Source organism: Chionomys nivalis, chromosome 11 (genome assembly GCF_950005125.1).
Source record: "Chionomys nivalis chromosome 11, mChiNiv1.1, whole genome shotgun sequence".
Taxonomy (NCBI): Eukaryota; Metazoa; Chordata; class Mammalia; order Rodentia; family Cricetidae; genus Chionomys; species Chionomys nivalis.
The window spans coordinates 19,807,743-19,830,461 of NC_080096.1; the positions used below are offsets into that span (position 1 = coordinate 19,807,743).

The following is a 22,719-nucleotide window of genomic DNA, read 5'->3' on the forward strand; positions in this document are numbered from 1 at the left end:
CCAGCTCCCGGTATGATCAATGAAGACCTCTAAGTGTTGTTGGTTATAAAGTCAGACTGGCCTCAGAGTCATCAGCAGCTGTGGTTGGCCTTGACCTGCTAACCCTCCAGCCATCAAGTGTGCTGGGACCAGAGGTGACCACTACCACATTTGGCTTACGTTTAGGTTCTCGTATTCACGTTTCTCTAGCTAGCATTTAAAGTCCTCCGGCAGCCAAAGTCAGCCAATGAATTCATTCCTGTTGCTGTTCTTCAAGGAGAGGACAATGAGTCAGGTCAGATGGGACTTGCCATGTCTTTTCTGGAAATTAAGGAGACTACCTGAACGGAAATGCTTCCAATTCTACCAGATAATTTTAAGAGTAAATCGAAAATATCGTATCATTTTGCCCCCAGTACTTCTGTATTTCTCTCGAAAAGCCGGGAGACTCAAACGGAGCATCTTGCAACATAGATGTGGTTTCCACAGAGACGTATAGGCCCTCCCTCCAGGCTTAACTGGTACATCTCTCCTCCAATCAAGCTCACGCCCTGCTGGGCAAAGGAGGAAAAGCAAGAGCAGTCAGCCGCCTGGGATAACTTGGAACACAGGTAACAGCCAGACGGGAAGTTCTGCTCAGACACGTGGCTGGCCGCGAGTTGTTGGGAGCCTGCGGCGCGGACGCACCTGGAGCCATAGCGGACCGGTCCGGAGGATGGCGCTTCTCCCGTGGCTGATACTCCTGGCCTCCTGGGGAACAGCAGGGGCTGAACTAGGTAGGGCTGCGGGGAAAACCTGCTCTTTGTTTCCTACTAGGTAGGAACTGTGGGTGGGGTCTGGGCTGCTGGGAATGGCTCATAGAACAAGGCCAAAAATGGTAAGGCAGCTTAGAGGTTAAAGTGAAGAGACTTAGACAGCCGGCAAGGTTATTGTGTGGTGTTAGCTCAGCTGGTAGATAAGAGTTTAAGGGAAGTCTAGGTTACTTGAAACACTGTTTCAAAGAGAGGAGAAAAGAAAAGAAAAGAAAAAATGCTCCTTGAGCCGTCGGACTTTAAACCGGAGCAGCAGCCTGTCAGGGGCAGAATAGTGACATTGACTTTGCCAGTGGGGCGCTGACTTGACTTAGGGTCTTTATGAGAGCCAGCCACTGAGAGGAAGCTGGTGACTGGAAAGCCCTAACTCCATCAGGACACTTCAGATTGGAGGCTCCGGTGTAGCTCTGTGGTACAGTGATTGTCTGAATGCGCAAGGCACTGCGGGCCATCCCTGGAACTCAGAGACACAAACGAAAACATTGGCTAAGGGCTGCTGAGATGGCTCACCGGGCAAAGGTGCTTGCCAGCAAGACTGACAAACGCAGTTCAGTTCCCCAGACCCACATGGCTGGAGGAGAGGACTCTATTCCCAAAAGTCGTCTTCGGTGTGCGCCGGCCCCATAGATAAGCGTAAATAAAACATAAAAAACGAAAACACCGGCGGGAAGTCGGTCTCTGAACCCTGGGCGAATGTAGGGGCCAGGAATAAAGACAGAAAAGGAAATTCAGGTCTTCGAGGAATAAACAGTCCCTCAGCTTGGAAGAAGCAACAGCCAGGGAGAAAACCCAGTGTGAGCAAGAAAAATGTGTGCACGCAGTATTCCAGGGTGACCCTGAAGGCTTCTGTTTTGTCTTGTTTTGAGGTAGGGTCTCACTGTGTCTCCCTAGCTGACCTGGAACTTGCCAGGTAGATCAGCCTGGCTTTGGACTTTTTACTCCAAAGAGATCCACATGCCTCTGTCTCGTGAATGCTGGGATTAAAGCGTGTGCCACCAGCTGAGAGTTCTGCTTGTTGAGTTACCTCTCAGAAACCGAGGCAGGCTGAGTAGGAAAGCAGTGCCAGTCGGTGCTGAAGAAATGCAGTGGTTTTGTGTGCATGGGTGTTGCTTGCATGCATGCCTGTGTACCACACGTGTGCCTCCCCACTACCACCACCGTGTGGAGGCCAGAAGAGGGCATCAGATGACCTGATGCTGGAGTTAAAGACAGTTGTGAGCAACCCTGTCGGTGTTTGGAGTTACACCAGGGTCCTCTATGAGAGCAGCCAGGGTTCTTAATCACTGTGCCATCTCTCCAGTCCCTGAACACATGGTTTTTGTTTTGTTTGGCATAATACTTTCCCAACAACTTAGCTTGTGACATGTTTTCAACCCCATTTTACACAGAAAAAAACGTCAGAGAAGTGACTACCCCAAGGTCACACGGCTAGTGAGCTTGGACAAAAACCCAGGCTGTCCAGCTGTGTTTGATCTATCTGTCTGTCTATCTATCTATCTATCTATCTATCTATCTATCTATCTATCTATCTATCTATCTTGAGACAGGGTTGCTCTGTAGATCAGGCTGGCCTCTAACTCATAGAGATCCGCCTGCCTCTGCCTCCCAAGTGCTAGGATTAAAGGTGTGTGCCACCCCCACCTGGCCCTGTGTTCTATTTATAATGTGAAGCTCTGCAGAAATAGCCCACTAAGGGGAAAAGGGCTAAAGTTTTGGCGTCTGTCTCCAGCAGGACTACATGGCTTCTCTCTGATTCCACCTCCTTTCTTCCAGCATTCAGTTTAGTTTTCTTTGCCTAACTCTGTTCCCCTATAGCTCTGCTATAGGGCCAAAACAGTTTCTTTATCAACCAATGGTATTCATGGCACACACCTCCAACATCACCTCCCTTTTTCTTTTAAATAAAAAGGAAGATTTCGACTTTAACGTAGTAAAATTACATATAACAGTTATTAAGCAGAATTAGTTATATCTATTTATCTTTTATCATAACTAAGGAAAATTATATTATTATTGTCTATTCTTCAACTCCATCAAAGACTTATTACCTAAGTAAACAGGAATTGCATTGTAAGCAACTTCCAAAACTCTAGAATTGACAGAGACATCTCGCTGCCTGGACAATCTCCCAAAGTTCTTCTGTACCATTGGGGCATCCATCTTTAGCCTACAGGCCCATAGTATTCCAGCAGACTTTTCCATGAAGCAGGAAGTTTCAAAGACAGTTCGGCTTGTATTGGCAGTTTGTCAGTCACTTTCTTCTGTGTCCTGCATAATGTCTAGCCGACTCTTTCATGAACCAGGAACCCCAAAGGATTGTCTCACCTTTAGGCAAGTTTAGCAGTCATTTCTCTGCAGGTCCTGCGTGTCTAGTTCACCCAATATACCATCAAACAGTCCAGGAAAGAGCAGTTTCTTGCCAAATGGCTAACCAACTCCATAAGGAGCCTCTTAGATGCCCATCTTCCTCTTAAAGTAATTGATGCTGCCAGGAGAAGATGTATCTCACTGTCATGAAAAGTCCTAAATTCTTTTTTAAAAACATTTATTTATTTATTTATTTGTTTGTTTGTTTATTTATTATGTATTCAGTGTTCTGCCTGCATGTCTGCCTGCAGGCCAGAAGAGGGCACCAGATCTCATCATGGATGGTTGTGAACCACCATATGGTTACTGGGAATTGAACTCAGGACCTCTGGAAGAGAAGCCGCTGCTCTTAACCGCTGAGCCATCTCTCCAGCCCCTAGTCCTAAATTCTTTTTTTTTTTTTAAGATTTATTTATTAAGTATACAACATTCTGCCTCCATGTATGCCCACACATCAGAAGAGGGTGCCAGATCTCATTACAGATGGTTGTGAGCCACCATGTGGTTGCTGGGAATTGAACTCAGGACCTCTGGAAGAGCAACCAGTGCTCTTAACCACTGAGCCATCTCTCCAGCCCCATTCCTAAATTCTTAAACAATTAAATGCCTTATTCTGAAGGTCTCTGAAAAATTTGAAGAATACTTATCTAATTAAATTACATATCTAGAAAACCTAACTAACATGACTATAAGCTTGACTATTACTGATGATTATCTATTAACCTATATTTTTAATTATACTTTACATTTTTAAATGAGATGCACACACAATACCTTAACCAAGATCAGAAATACATATACATAGTATAACAAAATTGACCTTAGGGGGCTGGAGAGATGGCTCAGAGGTTAAGAGCATTGTCTGCTCTTCCAAAGGTCCTGAGTTCAATTCCCAGCAACCATATGGTGGCTCACAACCATCTGTAATGGGGTCTGGTGCCCTCTTCTGGCCTGTAGGCATACATGGAAGGAATGCTCTGTATACATAATAAATAAGTATTAAATAAAATAAAAATAAATGTTAAAAAAAAAAATTGACCTTAAATTTGTAACAATAAGCTGTGGCGCACGCCTTTAATCCAAGCACTCGGAAGGCAGACGCAGGCGGATCTCTGTGAGTTCAAGGCCAGCCTGGTCTACAAAGGGAGTTCCAGGACCGGCTCCAAAGCTACAGAGAAACCCTGTCTCGGAAAACCAAAAAAAAAAAAAAAAAAAAAAAAAAGTTATAACAATAAGCCAAGATCCATACCAATGCAAATTATTCATATGTATAGCATATCCCTCTTTGTATGTAAGCAAACACTTATAAACAATATTTGGGAATATGGGTGTAGTTTTCTCCAAACTGCTTCCTGCTGTTTATTGGGTGAAGCAATTTTTTGAGGGGTGTTCACGGTGACCTCTTGGGAGATCGTGGTCCATCAAACCATATTAGTCTGGAATTTATCCACAAGAGGGAGTTCCAGGACAGCCAGGGCTGCACAGAGAAACCTTGTCAAAAGAATTCCATGGCACCTGCAAGTGTTTTCAGGGCCTTCCTGTGGGTTCCACCATTCCTAGTCAAGACCTGGGGTGCTATCCGTCACGACACCAGCATGTAGCTCCTTTTCCTCCCACGCAGCTGGTGCAGCACTCCACTCATCCCCCTGCATCAGATGACACAGAAGGGCAAGTCTCACCCCTGTGAATGAGCAAAATCGGGGGATGTCCCTGAAGGCTGCATCAGGGCTGAGGGAGGACTGATTAGCACTGGCCGAGGAGCATGGTAGCTTCCTCACCTATAAGACAGGATGGATACACCTAACTGGGGAGCAGTTTTGAGGGGTGGTTGTATAGTTAGAACAGGAACAGGAAATGTTTGTTTTAGCAGAGGACCCTACGTCTTAGTTTTTAGAGAAGGAATTACAATTGAAGTACTTAAGCACATTTTTAATCCCAGCACTCAGGGAGGCAGAGACAGGCAGATCTCTGTGAGTTTGAGGCCAGCCTGGTCTACGGAGTGAGTTCCAGGACAGCCAGAGCTACATAGTAAGAACCTGTCTTGAGAAAAAAAATAGATTTATTTTGTGTGTGTGTGTGTGTGTGTCTGTGTGTGCGTGCACAGTTGAGCTGTGTCAGGATGCACATGTGGAGGCCAGAGGGCAACTTGCACAAGTCAGTTCTCTCCCTCCGCCTTGTGCATCTCCAGGATCAAACTCAGGTTTTGCAGGGTTAGCAGCAAGTATCTACCTGCTGGGCCATCTTACGACCCATGAAGCACGTTAGATTATTGCAGAGTACCAAGAGCAAAGGAGTGAAGTTGGGCCAGTGCGCTTTGTGCTGTGGTTTACACATGATGACAGACAGGCTGTGGAATCAGAGAGCAGCTAGGATTGCAGAGGGCTCTCAGAGAACGTGTTCAATGCAGGAAATAGGCCTGAGGAGAGGGAATAGGAGGGAAGGGGAAGGTCTACTTTCAGAGGCCGTGTGGCACTGGTACCTTTTTTATTTTTTGTTTTTGTTTTGTTTTTCGAGACAGGGTTTCTCTGGCTGTCTTGGAACTTGGTAGACCAGGCTGGCCTTGAACTCACAGAGATCTGCCTGCCCCTGCCTCCCTGAGTGCTGGGATTAAAAGTGTGAGCCACCATCAACCGTGTGTAAGGCTGGTGTCTTAGCCCCTTCTCCCACACCTACTCCTGGCTGGGCTTTGCAGGAGAGAACTTTCCTCTGCACCCCTTCTCTCTGGGCATTCTCATTCTTGCTTTACCAGTAAGGAAACTGAGGGACGTTTCTGGTCCAAGTCACCATTGCCTGTATGGATGAGTCTGGCTTCATAAACAACCTCCCCTCCCCAATTCCAAATGTCTCTTATCCCCTTTCAAAAACAACCTCCTGCTTCGAGCCTGAAAATCTGAGTCCTGAGTCTTGCCTTTGGAAACCTGTGCGACCACGAGCCTCTTTCATGACCTTAACATGGGGTCATAGTAGAGGGGAGGTTGAATGTGATAGGTAGGTGGCAGAGAGAGATGGCTCCGTGGTTAAGAGCACTTGCTGCTCTTGCAGAAGACCTGGGTTTCATTCCCAGCACCCATATAGCAGCTCACAACCACTTGTAACTCCAGTTCCAGGGGATTTGGCTCCCTCTTCTGGTCTCAATGGGTTCCTGCATGCATGTGGTAGACATGAAGTCACGCAAGCACATACAAAGAAACGACTAAAGTATAAGCTTACAATTCTTCAATGTGATAGCTAAGGGAGGCCTTGCCTATGCATGGTAAAGTACTAGACAAGCTGACCGGGAACCAGTGAGATGACTCAGAGGGCAAATGCTCTCACTGTCAAGCCCGATGACCTGAGGGGAGTCTGGGCCTCACATGGTAAAAAGGAGAGTCTTGATTTCTGCAAGTTGTCCTGTGGCCTCTCCATACCCTCTGTCATGTACGTGTGCACACGCACACAGACACGTAAATAAGGGGCAGATGAGATGACTCAGTGGGTTAAAAGGCATTTGCCTCTGAGTCTGAGGGCCAGAGGTCGATCCCTGAGATCCACATACTGAAAGGAGACTCTTGAGAGTTGACCTTTGACCTCTACCCATGCACTGTGGCATGTGCACACATGCGCACACACATAAACAAAATAAATAAGTAATAGAAATAATTTTATTAAAGAAATAAGATATTAAGTTTGGCTGGTTATTGCAGCTTGTATAATCCTAACCCTTGAGTGCTCAGGCAGGGGGAATCAAGATGGTGATGACAGCTGGGCGTGGTGGTGCACACCTTTAGTCTCAGCACTCGGGAGGCAGAGGCAGGCGGATATCCATGAGTTCGAGGCCAGCCAGGTCTACAGAGTGAGTTTCAGGACAGCTAGGGCTACATATAGAACCCTGTCTCAATACGTCCTCCCCTGCCCCCCGCCAAAATAAAGCATCCTTCCTTGAAGCACTTTGTGGTGATACCGACCTGCTGTATCAGCTACTTGGGAGGCTGAATGGGAGGCTCACCTGAACTCAAGGAGTCTGAGGTCATTCTGAGAACCAAGTAGAGTTTTCGCAAAACAAGGCAGTGGGGGAAGGCGAGGGGAATGGCTCAGCAGTGTAGCATTTGCCTGGCGTGCGCTAGGCCCTGAGTTTGATTCCCAGCCACACACACATACACCACACCCTACTCAGAAATGCTAGGGAGGCTGGGCACAGTTTCATTTTTACTAGAATCTGACAACTGGCCTCGCCTCGTCACCAGCCAGAACTTTGTGGTCTGAAGAAATACCCACTGTGGCCAATATCAGAGAGACCAGCTGGCTGGTGCCTGTGGTTGATTGAGAAAGCCCCTCCTTGAGCCAGGACAGTAGCTTCTGCTGGGATCTTTAGGGATATCAGACAGATGTTCATCTATTTGCACAAGGCTGGAGAGCGGTACCTGAAACATGGCCACATGCGTGAGCCAGCAGATGCTTGGGAAGCTCTCTAGCTCGTCCACCTGCTGATTAGAATGGTGGGCATAATTCCTTTACTCTGGCTTGGGGTTTTGTTTCTGCAGGAATAATTTCAAATCTATTAGGGGTTGAAATCTGTGTGGAAAGGTTAAATCCCTTCTCCTAGTACAAACGAAGACTCCATTTGGGTAAGGCAATTAAAATTCAGGCATATACTGTCAAGCAAGACACCCATCTAAAACAGACACCAGGTTCCCTAGACTCTAGAGAGTCTGAGATATAGGACTCCTGCCACTGGCCACATGGTCTCAGGCCTGTTGACCTCTGAACCTTTGCTTTCTTATCAAGAAAGTGGAGAAGAGTAATCCAAACTTCCCAGGGCTGTGGGCAGGGCAGCTGTACGTGGGAGCGGTAATGATTTGCTCAATCAGTCATTTATACCTTGGCATAAGCAAATTTCAGGTCCTTTCCCCAAATCAAGCATAGGTCAAGAGAGGGAGGCAAGCTCTCAAGAGTGCCGGGGAGGAAAGGTTTAGGAATGAGAGTCTGGGGCTGTTTTGGTGTCCTGTTCATGTCCTGGTCCCACCCTCGGCCCAGCTTCCTGTGGCTAATGTTGACAGTTCTGAGTTTGAGGAAGCAGAGGAGGAAATAGCGCGGTGGAGGGTGAGGCAATCCCTGGGGTTTCTCTTTTATCTCAGCCAGAAACACAGGATTGAGCGCAGGGGCTGGACCTACTTCCCATATGCTGTCCCCGAGAGCTGAGTGTGCTGCGCATACCTGTAGCCCTAGCCCCTGGGAGGCTGACACAGGCCGATCGTGGGTTCAAAGCCTGTCCTGCCTTAGAGAAACTGGTCATGGCAGCTCCGCACTCTCCCCCATCTGCTTCTTCTATTTCCTTTCTCTGTATTACACCAACTTCCCTTGGTTTGGAGCAAAATCCAGGCAACCACTTCGACAAGCACGCTACTGGGCAGTGTGCTGATGCCCAAATCCGCACCATGGCGTGCCGCCCATGTGAGGAGCTCCGGCAGACTTAACCCTCTCTGCCTCTGCTCCAATCCTCTCTCATGTCCACACTTACTCCCCAGGGTTTGCTAGCTCTCCCAACTCTTTTGCACGTCAGCCTTCTCCCCTGGGTCAGATGCCAGGGTCCAGATCTAGTGACTCAGCTTGCCCAAGGCCTCGCATCTCCTAGGTGGGTCCGGAGCCTGAATGTTTAACCCACTGTCCTCCCCTCTGCTTGTCAGCTGCCACCGCTCAGCTCCGGAGGATCACATGGCCCCAGCCCTCGCGCAGCTGCTCTGGGTACTGGGAAAGGGAATGGTATGAACCTCACCAGAAGGTCACAGATGGGCCAGAGGATGAACCTGTTCTCTGCTGGGCAGAGTGGGGCTCTGAAACCTGGTGTCCCGAGGGGTCTGTGTTTCACCTCGGGGCTTCTTCCTCATCCAGCCGAGGGAGGAGCACTAAGGGAGGTTCTCTTTTCCCACAGGGAGGTTCTGGCACATCTCTGATTTGCATTTGGACCCCAACTATACCGCATCCAAAGACCCCCTCCAGGTGTGCCCCTCAGCTGGCTCCCAGCCTGTGCCAAACGCCGGCCCCTGGGGTGACTACCTCTGTGATTCTCCTTGGGTCCTTGTCAACTCTTCCATCTACGCCATGAAGGAGATAGAGCCAAAGCCAGACTTCATTTTCTGGACAGGGTAAGAACAGTCGCATGCAAGCCGGGCCCTCTGCCTCCTCTGTCCTTTCAACTCCTCATCTCAGCTGAACCTCCAGGATTCAGAGAGCTTGGCTGATCAGCCTGTCACGTGTTCTGTTCTAGGGCAGACATGGGGGAACTGAGACTGCAGAGCCAGGAACCAGAGAGAGGGCCACCTGCGGGGGTGTGGGAACTATACAAGGCACCTGACCCAACGTGGCAGGATGGAGAAGGACTTCCTACAGGAAGTGGTGCTCCCTCTTCCAGTGTCAGCGCAGTGGACACTTCTTGAAGTGGAATGAAATCCATAATATATATTTTTAAGATTTATTATGTATATAATGTTTCTCCTGCATTTGCACCTCCATGCCAGAAGAGGGCATCAGACTTCATTACAGATGGTTGTGAGCCACCGTGTGGTTGCTGAGAATTGAACTCCGGAGCTCTGGAAGAGCAGCCAGTGCTCTGAACCTGTGAGTTATCTCTCCAGCCCAAAATCCATAATATTCTTGACTGTCCCTCACTATGATGTGGGGGTGACCACCCCATGGACCCTGTGTAGGGGCAGAGGAAGGACACTTAAGGAATGCGGCAGCGTCGCAGGAGGGCCTGGACAGTCCTCTGTTACTTGGGCCTCAGAATCGATAAACTCCTTCCAGGAGTCTTGCTGCAAGAGGCAGACTCTGATACTTGTGAGGAGAGGCCCTTAAAAACTATCACTCTGGCCGGGCGGTGGTGGCGCACGCCTTTAATCCCAGCACTCGGGAGGCAGAGGCAGGCGGATCTCTGTGAGTTCGAGACCAGCCTGGTCTACAAGAGCTAGTTCCAGGACAGGCTCCAAAACCACAGAGAAACCCTGTCTCGAAAAACCAAAAAAAAAAACAAAAAAACAAAAAACTATCACTCTGGGATTGAAGAGATGGCTCAGTGATTAAAGAGCACTGGCCGCTCTTCCAGAGGACCCAGGTTCAATTCCCAGCACCTGTTGTGCCCAGATTATGACCCCCAGAGAGAGACCACCAGAGAGGCCCAGACTGTAATAAGCAAGGTTTAATCAGCATAATACAAACATGTTTGGAACTCATCTCCATCCCCATTACAACAAGGTAGAGAGGAGTTGTATCTCCTCTGTGGGGTAAGCTTTTAAAGGCATGACTACAAAGAGAATCTTTGAAGATGCTTTGGCATGGGTACAAGGACTTTTGCTCCCTCCCATTCTGTTAAGTCAGCTTTCTCCTTGTTCTTAGAGCAAGGCCACTATTTCTGAGTTAGGCCATCTTTATCAGCCTGTTCCAGGTGGCTGGCTGGGCTGAGCTAAGTGACCTTGTGCTCGGAATCTCCTGGGTGGGAGAGGGGAAGGTCACTATCTTCCTGAGAAAGCATTCTGCTAGGAAATTTCTTCTTCCCCCTTTGAGAATAAGGGGTGAGGTTCCCACACACCCACATGGGAGCTCACAACTGTCTGGTAACCCCAGTTCCAGGGGATCTGACTCCGTCACACCAGTGCACATACAGTAAAGTTAAATAAAATATTTTTAAAAAACTGCAACACTCTGAAACACACAGTCCCTCTGGGAGACCCTGGGAAATCCATGATCCTTCCCCAGGTACAGCATTTTTCTAGAAGCTTCTCGGATCTTACAAAGCTGAATGGCATCGGATGGGATGATTTCCGGGCTTCTTCTTGGCTCTTCAGTTAGAAACGCATCTCTGAGACAGCTGTAGTTTCTTGGAAGAGAACGTGTAGAAAGCAGATGTTTTTTTTTAGTATGTGTGACTACGATTAGGTACCCGCTGTTATTGATTCTTTTTTTTTTTTTAATATTTATTATGTATACAATATTCTGTCTGTGTGTTTGCCTGAAGGCCAGAAGAGGGCACCAGACCTCATTACAGATGGTTGTAATCCACCATGTGGTTGCTGGGAATTGAACTCAGGACCTTTGGAAGAGCAGGCAATGCTCTTAACCTCTGAGCCATCTCTCCAGCCCTGTTATTGATTCTTTTGTCCTGTTCGACTGTGTTCCAGCTTGCCTTTCCTTGGTCATGTGGGGGCAGGGCGCACTGCTGTCCCTTTCTGTCTCACTGTCTCACTGGTGTTTAACAGGGATGACACACCGCACGTCCCCAATGAGCAGCTAGGGGAGGCAGCTGTGGTGGCAATTGTGGAACGCCTGACTAACCTCATCAGGGAAGTTTTTCCAGGTAGGACTCACTGTTTGGTTGTCAGTATCCCCTGATCCCCTGGTGGCTCCTGGCATGGGACACAGCAGCAGGAGGGCTGGAGTCCAGACCTTCACAGTAGTGGCCACGCTCCAGGTTTCAGGCACTCAACAGCAAGCATTTCTCACCTTTCGCACAGCCTTCCCAGTCACTGGCCTGTGGAGACACGGGTGGCCACTAAAGTAGTTGCCGGCCACTGCTCCATCTTGCACCCTTCTCTGTCTGATGCCAGACTCACAGCTACCAGTGTCCACAGCCTCCCTGGGCAAGCTCATGCGGGCTCACACGTGGCCTTTGTATCCTGCCCTGATGCTAGCGTTGGCATCAGCTGTCTGCGGACCGTCTGGCTCTCAGGCCTCTAGGAGATGCTGCTTGCTCAGTGCTTCCTAAGCCTGTCAAGCCAGGCAGAGTGGACGGGGAGAGAGCAACCCAGAGGTACAGGACAGGGAAAAGGGCCTGAGTCTCTCACCTATTGGCCCTTGCAGATGGTTTTAAATGGGCCATGCAAAACAGGCTGCCAACTGGGAGCCTGAGAAAGTGCCTACCCCTGTCTCCTTCTGCTCCTTCTAAAGGTCATATTCAGCCCCCCCATCTACATACAGAATCATGATAAACTAAACAACAGCTGTATACATCACGTGCTAAGTGCCGGGACCCGCTCTAAGGTCTCGGCAGGCTTTAGCACGTGCGCTGTCATGCCAAGCACAGATCGGAGCTGTTACCACTTAGTTCTCCTAATGAGGAATGCGAGTCTTGGCATCAAGTCAGCTGGTCAAGGTCACGAGGCAAGTGTGGGCCCCATCTGAGCACTGCTCTTCCTCCCCTAGTCTCCTCCCTGGACATAAACCAAAGTTTGCAGGGACACCTGGCTCTGCCCAGCTTATCTAACTCAGCCCAGCATGTTCCATGACGATAGGCTTGTTCATCTTTCAGCAGAGGTCGCTACTGAGAGTCCAAATGGGCTATCTACCCCACCCCCAGCTCTGGGTATTATTACCCCCAATGCAGTTAGGGATTGATACCTCGGAAGTCACTTTCTAGTGCGGGATTCAGGCTCATACCCAATCCTGAGCCTCTCTCCTCTGGTCCACACAGAATAAAATGGAATAATGGGTAAGAAAGTATTTCACTGGGGCTGGGTGATATAAAACACTCAGACATAAAGACCCCAGTCTGTTTGGATCCCCTACACAGACATTAAAGCTGGGGTCAGCAGCATACGCTGGGGTCAGTACTTGGGGGACAGAGAGACAGAGCGTGGGGGCTTGCCGGTTAGCCCCTATAGCCATGATGGCAATGAGAAAGTTCAAAAATAAGGCAGAGAAGTGGCTGGGAAGACATTTCACTGTCCACCCTAGGCCTCCATCCACACCCACATGGGCGGGTGCACCCCCACACACACGTGTACATGCAAACACCACATACACACAAAAACAAAACCAGGAAACTCTTCATTGACCATGATTTAACACACGTGTAAAAACTACAGATTTTGTAGTCTGTGTCTCATATGTTACAACTGCCAATGTTGAAGATACCACTGGCTGTAAGGGGAATCATTCGATATATGGCTATGAAAAAAAAAGCCAAAGGTGCTGCCCGATAAAGATGGACACAGTGCTTTCTCACAGCCATGGGAGGAAGGCATGCCCCATTTTGAGAGATGCTAAAATGAGACCATACGGGAAGATGTGAGAGAGAATTAAAACACGGGCCAAGCAGAACAGGCCTCATTCTGGAGGTGTGAGCTGCATCACAGAGAGTTCAAAGAATTCACTGCAAAGGAGCTGGGGCCAGGAATGTGGTCAGTGGTGGAGTGGCTTCCTGCCAAGCACGGGCCCTGCAGAAGGAAGCAGAAGGGGTCGGGTGGGGGTGGAGAGAAGGAAGGGCTCACCTGGGGCTGTTTGCTTCTGTAGTTTGATTCCCCTTGTGTTTCCTACCTTCGTGTTGCACATCGGGCTTGCCTCTCTCGGGAGAGAGGTTGAGAACGTAGGCGTACAAGGCAAGACCAGGAAAAGAGCGACAAAACAGGCCCCACATTTTCCTCTTCCATAAGCCAGGCGAGCTCACCCAGCACCTGGTTTCTTCCTGTGAAAAGGGGAAGTTATGATGCCTGTCCCACGGGTTTGAGGATGAGATAAGATAGCCTGGTTGTTCACGTCGTCGACAAACAGATAATTACTAGGAAAGTGGGAACGCTCAATGAATAAACAATATTTATTCACGCACCTTCACGCAGCCTTCACTTACATGGGACCTAGCCCACTGTAGCTGTGAGCAGTGTTAGCGATTCTTTCCTTTCTCATAGGCACGTGATGGGGGTTATATTTTTTCTCAGGTGGGTCTGCCTCCTTCTGAGGTACTGGGACCAAACCTAGGGCCCTTTGCTTGTGAGGCGAGACAGGTGCTCTACCAAGGACTATGCCCTAGCCCGTTTTGAAGCCAGGTTTTGCTAAGTTCAACAGGTTGGCCTTGAACTCGTCTGTAGTCCGGAGGACTTGAATTTGCAGTCCTCTCACCTCAGCCTCCTGAGCAGCTGGAATTAGAAGCTTCTGCCCCAAGGCTCAGTTCAAATGGGGTCTTGTTTGAGACTGGGCCTCACCGTGTAACTCTGACTGTCCTGGAACTCACTTTGTAGACCAGTCTGGCCTCGAACTCACAGAGATTTGTCTGCCTCTGCCTCCCGAGTGCTGGGATTAAGTGTGTATCACTGTGCCTGGCTTTTTCCAAGACTTTGTTGTTGTTCACTGTTGAATATTTATGAAGCGCCTACTGCATGCCTGACGCGGAGACTGACTGAAAGCAGAATGGAGCTTGAGGATCTGAGCGGGTCTGTAATTCTAGCGCTCAGGTGGAGGCAGGAGGATCCAGAGTTCAAAGTCAGCCTGGACTTCACAGTGAGAATGTGTCTCAAGGAAAGAAAAAACAAAGCAAAACAAAAAACAAAAACCCCAAGCCTCCACTACCACCACTAACACATAAAATTCCATCATGAGGCTGTTTATAAAGAGGCAGCCTGCTGGGCTCCCCTAAACATCTTAGTCTCATCCACAGCCCCCCCCCAAGGAGGGATTTCCCCATACCCGCCCCTAGCCTTTCTTATCCTTCCCACAGCAGGCAGCCAAAGCAGACCTAATTATTCCCTTTCTACTGCACCGCACTGCTTCTGGATCTGAGGACCTGGGTCCAGCTCCAGGCGGGCGTGTGGCAAGTGTGCCGTGGAATATTTGTTGACTTATGTGGACGAGTGAAAATTCTAAGGCCTCTTGAGGTGAGCCACACACACCTCCTCCCAGAATAAGATGATCTGTAGTTGACAAGAACACAGGAACTGGTCACCACGAGGAATTGCTTCTCCCTGCTACCCACCGAGGGACCTCCTCTCTGAGCAGGGTATTCCCTGCTAGGAAATGGGACCAGGCAGCTCACAACTCTTCCTTCCCAGTCCTCAGTGAAGCTCAGCCTGATGCTATCTCGTGTGGTTTTCTTCTTCTTCTTTTTTTTTTTCTTCGAGACAGGGTTTCTCTGTGGTTTTGGAGCCTGTCCTGGAACTAGCTCTTGTAGACCAGGCTGGTCTCGAACTCACAGAGATCCGCCTGCCTCTGCTTCCCGAGTGCTGGGATTAAAGGCGTGCGCCACCACCGCCCGGCTCTCGTGTGGTTTTCTGCCTATCTCTGTCCCTCCTCACCCGTGTTATCTCTCTTCCCCTTTGGCTTTGAGGGCCAGTGGCTGCTGCAGAGGGCTGACCACTCTTACATATTTTCTTAATAGTTCTTCTTTTTCTCTCAGATACCAAAGTCTATGCCGCTCTGGGAAATCATGACTTTCACCCTAAAAACCAGTTCCCAGCTGAGAGCAACAGCATCTACAATCAGGTGGCAGAACTGTGGAGACCCTGGTTTAACAACGAATCCTTCGCTGTCTTCAAGGAGGGTATAAATGACGCTTGTTACCATAGGGGCACAAACTATGTCGGGTGGGATCTGCTCCAATTTTGTTTTCACAACAAGCCCTGAAATAGATACAGATTTTTGTCCCCATTTTACAGAGGAAGAGACTGAGACAGAGGTCACACAGCTTGGTAAGGGAGTTGAGAACAGGATCCAGGGCAGATTCCAAGGCCCAGAGCTACTAATCAGAGCAGCAAAGAAGATCGTGAGCCAGCAAGTGTCAGGCACTATCCTCCCTGCTGGAGCCTCCTAGGACAGCTCCAGGAACTTTATTTAGCTTGGGCTTACTTGAACCTGGGACCTACAGGTCTGTGGGGGCCTGGCTCCTTCTCTGGCAACTCCTTCTCTGTTCTGGTCCACAATAGTGCGGTGTTTAGCAGTGACTCTGACTCTGGACACTGTCTACTGGATATCATCTCCAGTGTGACCATCAAGTGTGTCTCTGAGCATTGACAGATGTTCCTCGGGGCCACATCACTCCGTTGAGATTGTCAGCCCAAATGTCCGTGACCCTACTTTTCTTCTCTTACCTTGGTCTCCTTCCGCTGGGACTCCTCGTTGGTCAAACCCTATCTGGATAGAGACTACGCATCATGGTTGGCCCTTTATCCAGATGAGGCATACTGAGAGCGCAGACAGAGGTGCCAAGTTGCACAGCTAATGAATGATAGAGTCAGGATTAGAACTCAGCTCCAGAATCTTTCATCTCACCCCTTGATGCCTCTCCTATGGGAAGGGATGGTGCAAGGGAAAGAGGTCAGAAAGTGAGGTGCAGGGTGTCGGAGGCCCCCGCCTCAGGCTATCCCTGGCTGTGACATCCTAGGTGCCTTCTATTCTGAGAAGTTGCCGGGTCCCAGCAGGGCAGGGCGAGTTGTAGTCCTCAACACCAATCTGTACTACAGCAGCAACGAGCAGACAGCCGGCATGGCCGACCCCAGCCAGCAATTCCAGTGGCTGGGAGATGTGCTGAGCAATGCATCCCGGGACGGGGAGATGGTAAGCACTCCTGCTTCTTCCTGTGCCCTCCCACCGGGCATCCCAGAGGGTCCTGTATCAGCCTTAGCCCAGAGGAGGCTTCTTCCAACCATAGCAGCCTTGTGAGTTGAGAACCTGAAACCCCACTGCACGTGAAGACACTTAGGGCCTCAAGAAGCCGTGACGGTCTCATCATACAACAAGCAATGGAGCCAAGCCTAGAACCTCAGGCTCCTTGCTCCGAGTTCAGATGTCTTTCCATGCTGCCACACGCACAGTAGTGCACACTGTATACCCAAGGAAGTGCCCGGATGTTAGGTGTGTCCAGCAGCTACTCAGGGGCTGGCGCAGTAGCTCATGTCTGGGTCGAAGCATCACCCAGCACACCCCAGGAGGACTTCGTGGCTGCTGTTGATGGGAGCTCATCATGCCAGCCGCAGGCAACAGCTGTGCTTTAGACGGACCCTTCCTTTAATCTCATAGCAACTCCATGTCTTAGTCAGGGTTTACTATTGCTGCAACAGAACACCATGACGGAAGAGCAAGTTGGGGAGGAAAGGTTTTATTTGGCTTAAACCTCCACATTGTAGTCCATCACTGAAGGAAGCCAGGGCAGGAACTCACACAGGATAGGATCCTGGAGGCAGGAGCTGATGCAGAGGCCATGACCGGGAGCTGCTTACTGACTTGTTTCCCCTGGCTTGCTGAGCCTGAGTTCTCATAGAACCCAGGACCACCATCTCCAGAGATGACACCACCACCATGGGCTGGGCCCTCCCCATTAATAACTAAATGAGAAAATGCCTTACAGCTAGATCTTGTGGGGGCTTTTCCTCAGCTGAGGCTCCTTCTTCTCTGATGACTCTATAGCTTGTATCAAGTAGACATAAAGCCAGCCAGTTCACTCCCCGAGGTGAATACTCTTCTAAATGAGGAACTTGAAGCTTGGGGAGATGACATTTGGCTGGTGGCCAAGCTGCAGTTTGACGCCAAAGCTCATTCACACACATTACCTTTTTAAGACAGTTCACGTTCTCACTCTGTAGACCAGGCTGGCCTTGAACTCCCGGAGATCCTGCTGCCTCTGCCTCTCGAGTGCTGGGGTTAGATTAAAGGTGCACGCCACCACTCCTAACTAAGGACATGCTCTGAATTCTACTTCATTCTACATTTCTGTACTGGTGATCAAGTGCCCAGGTGACTTGGGGAACATCAAACACAAATGCACGTGACCACGTAGTGTTCTCACACAGCCAGGGAGGCTCAGCCCCAGTTCTGAGATGACAAGAGCACCCATCGAAGGACCAGGAAGGGTTTGTGGAAGAGGTGCTTTGGGGTTCCATTCAGAGGGAGGTCCACCTGCCTCGAGGACATGGGCAGCTTCCCGAAGGTGGAAATGGAGAGAGCATCTCTGATCCCAGTACCTTTTCCTTGCAGGTCTACATTATTGGCCACGTGCCCCCAGGGTTCTTTGAGAAGACCCAGGACAAGGCCTGGTTCCGAGAGAGCTTCAACGAGGAGTACCTAAGGGTGGTCCAGAAGCACCACCGTGTCATAGCGGGGCAGTTCTTTGGGCACCACCATACCGACAGCTTCCGAATGTTCTATGACGATGCAGGTACTCACTCCGTCTCGAGGAAGTGGCCCCTTGCCACTTTCCTCTTCCCAGAGTCCCTTTCAGCCTGTTGTCTTTTTCCCCGAAGGTGCCCCCATAAGCGTCATGTTCCTCACGCCTGGAGTCACGCCGTGGAAGACCACATTACCTGGAGTGGTCAACGGAGCCAACAATCCGGGCATCCGTGTTTTTGAGTATGATCGAGTCACACTGAAGCTGCAGGTTAGGAGCATGGGTCTGCTGGGGCCAGGGGTGGGCACCTGAGTGTGTCACCGCCTTTCCTAACCCTTAGTTAACCCTCCTGCTACCTACTCACTGCTGAACCTTGGAAGGGAACACTGGTTAAACTTTGGAGCCAGCTACCACCTACTCAGGTCAATTCTTCCCCCAAGTCTTTGTACCGGATCACTGTTCTCTTCCTCCTGCCGCACTCGGGAGGGATTCGTCTTCCTAAAGTACTGACTTCATATTGCCTCGCTGCTACTTACAGATCTTAAGTTAAAATCGCCTCTCTTTAGGCTGGTATGGAAGACTTTCCACAGTCTGGGCTCGAGCCCATTGCCCCTGACCTTACACCAACTAGGACCCAGCCCCTAACACCATGAGTACTTCTTTCCCTTCTAAGATGTGCTGGAATTGTTTTTTTTTTTTGGTTTTTCGAGACAGGGTTTCTCTGTGTTTTTTTTTTTTTTTAGATATATTTATTTATTTATTATGTATACAAGATTCTGCCTCCATGTATGCCCGAATGTCAGAAGAGGGTGCCAGACCTCATTACAGATGGTTGTGAGCCACCATGTGGTTGCTGGGAATTGAACTCAGAACCTCTGGAAGAGCAGCCAGTGCTCTTAACCACTGAGCCATCTCTCCAGCCCCTTCTCTGTGGTTTTGGAGCCTGTCCTGGAACTAGCTCTTGTAGACCAGGCTGGTCTCGAACTCACAGAGATCCGCCTGCCTCTGCCTCCCAAGTGCTGGGATTAAAGGCGTGCGCCACCACCGCCCGGCTTTGGAATTGTTGAATTGACAAAGAAATACTGCTTCATTCATTTAGCAAAATGTTCTAAACACCTGCCGCATGCCAGGCCTGTTCAAAGCTCGGGACACAAACACAACAACAGAGTAACTGCTTTCCTTCGCCAAAATTCCTACAGGAGGACCACAGTAAACAAATAAATAAAATTAAACATGGGCAACAGGAAAGGCAGGGTAGTAGCTGGGTCTGCTGGCACAGGACTGTAATCTCAGGCACTTGGGAGGCTGGGGCACAGGACTGAAATTTAAAGCCAGCCTGGACTACATAGTGAATTCAAGACTAGATAAACAATAACAAAGCAAGAAGATCCTGTCTCCAAAGGGGGGTAGGGAAGGGGAGAATGGCCACAGCTCAGTGGCAAAGTGCTTGCTTAAGGTGGAGGAGACACTAGGCTTGGCTTCCAACACTGAAGAAAGAAAGAGGGTGGGAGGGACAGAGATGGGAGGGAGGGTAAAGGGACTGACAGTTCTGGAGCGTGTGGGCTGACTGTGTTACAGAGATGGGACAAGGGAAGTAAGAAGGCTTTTGAGTTCTGTGTAAACTGAGGAAGCCGGCTGGGTTTGTAAAGAAGATGGAGGGAACAGCAAGGCAAATGCCCTGGGGTGGAAAGGGACTTGGTGTTTTAGGGGAAGACCATGGAGAATGGGTGACCCTGAGAGCACAAGGGGAAAGTGGAAAGCACCGGGCCACATCCAGGTTATGGAGAGCACTCTGGATTTACAGAGCTGGGGACAGAAGTATGAACTGCTCTGATTCACCGTTCCCAGAATCACTCTGTCTGCTGAGCAAAGAACAGACTGCTGTGACCAAGACACAAGCACAGTAAGGAAGTAAAAATACCAGCTGCCAGAGGGCGGTGGTAGCACACACCTTTAATGCCAGCACTTAGGAGGCAGAGGCCGACAAATCTCTGTGAGTTCGAGGCCAGCCTGGTCTACAGAGTGAGTTCCCGGACTGCCAGAGATACATAGAGAAACCCTGTCTCTAAAAACCATAAAACAAAGCAAAACAAAAAAACAAAAACCAACCAACCAAACACCAGCTGCCTGAGGGTGGTGGCCCAGCTCAGGGTGCTGAAAAGTATCTGATCCTGCAGGCATTTCAGAGGCTGAGGAACAAGGATTTGCTGACAGATACTTGAAGCAATCTTTCTTCTTTTTATTATAATCATTTATTTAATGTGCTTTGGTGTTTTTTCCTGCATGTCTGTCTGTGTGAGGCTGTCAGATTCCCTGGAACTGGAATTATAAACAGTTGTGAGCTGCTGTGGGTACTGGGAATTGAACCCCAGTCCTCTGGAAGAGCAGTCCCTGCTCTTAACTCCTGAACCATCTCTCCAGCCCTGATACAATCTTTCTGCCTCAGTCTTCTTCTGAGTGCTGGGATTATAGCTGTGAGCCTCCATACCTGACCTGTCAAGTGTGTGTGTGTGCACACATGTGCACTAAGATACAAACTCAATTCCTCATAGTTGTGCAGAAAGTGGCCTTGGGAGTTGGAGGGATGGCTCAGTGGTTAACAGTATGTGCTCGAGTTTGGCTCCCGGCACCCACATCAGCCAGCTCACAACTGCCTCTTGCTCCGGTCCCAGACACTCTGATACCGTCCTCTGGCCTCTGTGGGTACCTGCATACATGTGTATATGCCCCACACCACTGCCCAGTGGTTTACCTCTCAAAATTAAAACTAAAATAAAATTTAAAAAACTCTTAAGCACTAAGCCATCTCCCCTGCTCTGTTCTAAGGACTGAAAAAAAAATTATGTGTGTGTGTGTGTGTGTGTGTGTGTGTGTGTGTGTATGACTTACCAAAGTTCTTGCTTTTCTCCATGTGGATTCTGGGGATCCATTTCGGTGGCCCTAGGCCCGAGGATTCCTGTTGTCCGCATGGCCACTCCATTGCTTTCTTTGTACAGTGGCAGTCACAGTTCAGAGAGGACTTAGTACAATAACATCACGTACCTGGCACACTCAGTTCCCACCCATTACCTGTCTGTAATAACCAGACATTTCACGGGGAAGTGTGTTCCGGTTCTGAAGGCACTGCCGAGTCCTAGAGAGTCTAGTTTGAATGTGAAATCCCTATCAGCCGCAGGTCTCTAACCTCTGCCAGCCAGGCACACACCCCACCTGCTGCTGCCACCATGGCTGCTCCCCTTCATTTTGTAAAGATTTACCGAGCGTCAGAGCTTCTGTGAGGATCTGTGCCTGCCAGTTTGGCAGGACAGGAAACATAGGCATAGGGAGGTAAGCAATCTGGGTTCTAATCCCACCCCTGTCACTGAATACTTGTATGCGCTGAGAAGGTAAAGTTGCTTTTGCAAGACTGCTCACGATACCAACATCATGGTTTCAGAGTGTTTTACTCCATCCTGGGAGGGAAGGCCTGTGGCTTGAATCAGAGAGACTCCTCATTGCCACTGAGCAGGAAGCAGAGGTGGCTCCAGAACTGGCTTCAAAGGCCTGCTTCTGCCAGCTGGAGTCTACTTCCTAAAATTCTACAGCCACTCACAATAGTGCTTCCAGTTGGAGAACAAACATTCAAAATGAGCCTGTGGTGTACGCTTCCGGTTCAAACCATAACAACCTCCTTAGAATAGGGGTGTAGGTGGAGTTGCCTCACAGAACCAAGCACTGGTCTGCCAGGCACATCTGGCTGAGAGCTCAGTAACAAACAGCGGCTGGTATAATGGCTCTGAAGAGCCTGGGGACAGGCTGGGTTGTGGGTAGGAGGGAACAACTTGTCATTACTGACATACCCCGTGTCTCTAATCCAGGACATGGTGACCTACTTCTTGAACCTGAGTCAGGCGAATACACAAGGGACCCCACGCTGGGAGCTGGAATACCGCCTGACAGAGGCCTACCAGGTGCAGGATGCAGGCACCGACTCCATGCATACGGCTCTGACCCGCATCGCCAGTGACCAACACATGCTGCAACGTTATTACATCTATAACTCCGTCAGCTATGACCATTCGACCTGCGGGGACATCTGCCGCGCCGAGCATGTGTGTGCCATGCAGCAAGTGGCATTCAACACTTATGCTACCTGCTTGCATGGCCTTGGCTCGAAGCTGGTGCCCAGTTTCCTGCTCATGCTGACTCTGCTGTCCATATCGGTGGTGCCTTGACTGTAGGCACTGCCAACCTACCCTCTTACTGGGTTCTCCTTTCTCCCGGTAAAATTGGGCAGCGTCACCCCACGGAGGGATGAACGTCGCTATCAGTCTCTCCTGTCTGCGGAGAGTACACTAGAATGGGACATTTGGATTCACCAGAGAGGTCCCAAAGAACCACGTTTCATTCAAGTTTCACATTTTATCCACAAAACATGCCCGTGGTACGTGTCTTTGTGCATTATTTCCTTTAATACATATGTATCAACTTCCATGCATTTGATGGCTGCAGTAAAATGAGTCACCAGGAACCTGGAGATCCTGTGCTCTAGACATAGTCCCCGATCAAGGGCTGAGCTGGGTGCCCACGTGGTCTGCAGAACCCCTAGGTACTTTTTAAAAAGTTTCCTGGTATATTACCTAAGAGAAATAAAAAGTTTCCTGGTTTGTTTTCGCAACAGTGCAACCGTGAGGGATCGCAGCTGTGGTCGGGGCTCTGGGCTCTAGTCTTGCGGCCATTCCCGCC

General features: G+C 49.5%; 1 protein-coding gene across 1 annotated transcript; it reads left to right on the plus strand.

The window, feature by feature from the left end:
- Nucleotides 1-551: 551 nt before the first annotated feature.
- Nucleotides 552-22,460, plus strand: Smpdl3b (sphingomyelin phosphodiesterase acid like 3B). The gene is made up of 8 exons (XM_057784751.1): nucleotides 552-755; nucleotides 9,067-9,280; nucleotides 11,387-11,484; nucleotides 15,292-15,435; nucleotides 16,276-16,448; nucleotides 17,865-18,045; nucleotides 18,131-18,264; nucleotides 21,852-22,460. Exons 1-8 carry the CDS (start codon nucleotides 695-697, stop codon nucleotides 22,206-22,208), a joined length of 1,362 nt encoding a protein of 453 aa, XP_057640734.1. The 5' UTR covers nucleotides 552-694; the 3' UTR covers nucleotides 22,209-22,460.
- Nucleotides 22,461-22,719: the final 259 nt, after the last annotated feature.

What these genes read in the sequence shown, in the direction of transcription:
- Smpdl3b (XM_057784751.1), top strand. Translation starts at nt 695, where the DNA reads ATGGCGCTTCTCCCGTGGCTGATACTCCTGGCCTCCTGGGGAACAGCA. An exon ending in CATCAGGGAAGTTTTTCCAG is followed by an intron (nt 11,485 to 15,291) that starts GTAGGACTCACT and finishes TTTTTCTCTCAG; the next exon opens with ATACCAAAGTCTATGCCGCT. An exon ending in AATGTTCTATGACGATGCAG is followed by an intron (nt 18,046 to 18,130) that starts GTACTCACTCCG and finishes TTTTCCCCGAAG; the next exon opens with GTGCCCCCATAAGCGTCATG.